Here is a 3,462-nt window from a genome sequence, read left to right on the forward strand (position 1 = left end):
GCCCTCGCGTGGCATTTTAGCGGCTTCACTGCTCTCGCCCGGCCCGGCACGGCACGGCGAACCGCCTGGAAGCGTATGGACCTAGCGGCAGGAAACAGTGGCCCTCGTCTCCCACTTGCGACCTCTTCCTCCACATTTCCTCCATCTCCTTCTCCTCCTCCCCCCGTCCTACTCCCCCATCTCCTCCTCCTCCTCCTCTTCGCATGAGTCTCGTCGAGGGAGGGGGGCACGGCGGCGCTTCCTCATCTGGCCCCGGCGGACGCGGCCGGGCGTGAGAGGGGAACCATGACTCTGAGCTCCGAGATGTCGGACGCCTCGGTCCTCTCGGAAGAGACCGACATCGACGTGGTGGGCGAAGGGGAGGAGGCCGAGCACGGACGCGGCTCTCCTCCGACCCAGCCGCATCTTCATCCTCATCCATCGAACGCCTGCACCGCCGCCTCGGAGCCGGGGCGGGACGCCTACAAGCCGGCGTCAGCGGCTGGCAAGAACCCTCTGGTGAAGCCGCCTTATTCGTACATCGCCTTAATCACCATGGCCATCCTCCAGAGCCCCAAGAAGCGGCTCACCCTCAGCGAGATCTGCGACTTCATCAGCAACCGCTTCCCCTACTACCGCGAGAAGTTCCCCGCCTGGCAGAATTCCATCCGGCACAACTTGTCGCTCAACGACTGCTTCGTTAAGATCCCGCGGGAGCCCGGCAATCCGGGCAAGGGCAACTACTGGACGCTGGACCCGGAGTCGGCGGACATGTTCGACAACGGCAGCTTCCTGCGGCGGAGGAAGCGCTTCAAGCGGCAGCAGACGCAGGACTTGCTGCGGGAGCACGGCGGCTTCCTGCCGGCCGCCGCCGCCTACGGCTACGGGGGCTACGGATGCGCGGGTTACGGCCTCCAGCTGCAGACCTACCACACGCACTCGGCTCTCTTGGCCTTCCAACAGCAGCAGCAACAACAACAACAGTCCGCCCGGCACGGCGGCACCGTGCTGCCGGCCGCCTCGCTCTTGCCCTCCGCGGAGCGCCCCCGCGGTCGCTTTTACCCGCAGCTGGGCGCTGGGCCGCAGGGATCCCCGGCCGGCGTGCACAAGTCGGGCTCGCCGACGCACCGCTCGCCCTTCTCGATCGAGAGCATCATCGGCGGCGGCTCGCCCAGCCCCTCCAGGACTTCACCGGTGGTGGTGCCGGTGATGGGCGCCTCGCTGCGGCCCCCCTCGGCCGTCTTGCACCCACTGGAGAACTTCACCGCCGGTGGCTGTTAAACGAGACTAAAACGAACAAACAAAACACAAACGAACAAATAAACGACCCCTCAATGAAAGGTAGGAGGATTATTTTTGTACGTTTCTTGTAGCGCGCGCGTGGACCGGTTGGCGTGCGCGTTCACGCGGTTTGAGATATTTAATGTTCATATTTCTTGCTTTCTTTTTTTATTTTCGGGACCTTGAAAATCAGGATGTTTGGACTTTGTCTCCTCCAGCCACAATCTCAGGACGAATTGCTATAAATGATCACATGTTGGATTTTTAGTTTCTTTTTTAAGTAATAATAATAATGTATTATTGTGTCAAACACGTTTCTTTTTATCATTATTAATATTAATAATTTTGACAATTTCAACAGGTTTTTAATTTTAAACTTTGTAATAAAAACACAAAGAGTTAAAAAAATCATACATTTATAACATGCAGTGTGTTTATTTCAGTAATAAATAAATGTACATTATGGGCTACGACGAAATGTAAATGAAGTGTGATATTTTTACACAACTTGTTTTTACAAGGAGAATAAATTCTGTTTAAAAAAACACGATGAGAAATACTTTTTCCACCTAATAATATATAGTCATCACCTTGTTTATCACAAAACTCATTGGTATTTTTCAGTATACAAGTACAATATTTAATATATTTCACATTTGCCACTTGAACCTAAAACAATATTGTTAAAATGTAATTCGCTTCACTCCACATGACGCAAACCACTAGCCTGACACTTGTGCACATTACTTACAACTTTTATCAGTCTTAAAACATTTTTTCGCCACTGTGACAGTTGCTAATTTCACATCATTAATCTATTTTCTACATTCATGTCAGATTTCCAGGGGCATGCGCACAAGTGTGTGTGTGTGTGTGTGTGAGAGGGGGGGGGCGTGACCCTTGTCACGCTCATGACAATGAAGGTGCACCCACCCTCACGCGATACTTGCCGCCGTGCCCTCATTTTCGAAACATCTGCACGATTTCTTGATCCATTAAAAAAAACACGGTTGTTAAATCCGCTGTAAATGAAAACAAAAAAAAGAACTCGTTTGCTTTATGTTTGCACATCCTTCGCGTTTGTTGTCTGCTGCTTCCGTGACTGGCGTCCACTGCGAATGTGTGTGTGCGTGTAGTAGTGTATCGCAGCTAAATCGGTGCATCGCTCGCAGCGAGTTCACTGGGCCACGAGAGGACAGCCATTGCGTGATGATGTAACACGCAACGTGGGAGAGAGAGAGATAGGTAGAGAGAGGAAGACAGAGAATGAGGTCAGTGTGTTGACAAACAAAACAGGAAGCAAAAAAAAAAACATTTAGTGGTAAGTGTAACAAGTAGTACTCATTAAAGCTACACCAAGAAATGTTGGCGGCATGGGCAAAAAGATTTGTAATTTAGTGGAGCCCATCTCTTCTGAATGAAGACATTTTCTATAGCAGAATGCATCATAATTGCAAAAAAAAAAAAAAAAAAAAAAAGGCTGCTTCAAACCTTGGTCAACTTCACGGGGCCCTTGAGACTTTTTTATGATCGACATATCTGCCCAATTTCAAGTCCACCAATGCAACTGGTGTCATATCAGAGGTTGATTATTTTGCTAACTTTCCAGGTGGCTCAACTGTGTTTGCAGGGTTGTCATGGGAACCCCTCAAATATATTTTCACCAGGATATGCACATTTGCATTAATTGGTACATTTTAGCGAAGCCCCACGAAAAAGGCAATCTTTTCATTAAAATAACAATGATGGACGATTCCTAGTGGGGCAAACAATTGCTCAACTTGCAAAATAGTGAGCCGATGCTCCAAGTTAAAGTTAAAAAACAAACGAAAAATTCCATTGTTGCAAGTGTAAATAATTGATAGCCTTTTACTAAAATCCTCACGTTATGTTGTGGGTATTTAAAAAAAATAATAAGATTTCACATTTTGTGTCCTCATACTTCCTTTTCAGCTTCTATTTGTGTGGCGTTCTCTATTTAAGGAAAAAGAGCATTATGAAGTTTTTAAAACATGTGAACAAACTCGTTCATAAATTCTCCTGCCAGCACATAGACATTCACCTGCAAGTGTGTGTGTGTGTTTCTTCCTGAATGACACACATATCACAAGAGTTTTAGTGCATGAATGTGCAGAGACCCACATTGTGGATGCACATAAACGCACCACAGGCGGGCCACAACGTTAGGTACACGTGCACAAT

The 3,462-nt window shown here is 48.3% G+C and overlaps 1 protein-coding gene across 1 annotated transcript; it reads left to right on the top strand.

Annotated features, from left to right (window-relative positions):
• On the top strand, positions 1–1,709 carry foxd1 (forkhead box D1). The gene has a single exon (XM_088281376.1). It carries the CDS (start codon positions 286–288, stop codon positions 1,258–1,260), a length of 975 nt encoding a protein of 324 aa, XP_088137502.1. The 5' UTR covers positions 1–285; the 3' UTR covers positions 1,261–1,709.
• The last annotated feature ends 1,753 nt before the right edge of the window (positions 1,710–3,462 follow it).

The sequence above is a fragment of the Idiotropiscis lumnitzeri genome, chromosome 18 (genome assembly GCF_059441095.1).
Source record: "Idiotropiscis lumnitzeri isolate Australia: NSW breed Sydney's pygmy pipehorse chromosome 18, RoL_Ilum_1.0, whole genome shotgun sequence".
Taxonomy (NCBI): domain Eukaryota; kingdom Metazoa; phylum Chordata; class Actinopteri; order Syngnathiformes; family Syngnathidae; genus Idiotropiscis; species Idiotropiscis lumnitzeri.

Excerpts from the sequence above, each read along its gene's own strand:
- foxd1 (XM_088281376.1), top strand. The coding sequence starts at position 286 with ATGACTCTGAGCTCCGAGATGTCGGACGCCTCGGTCCTCTCGGAAGAG.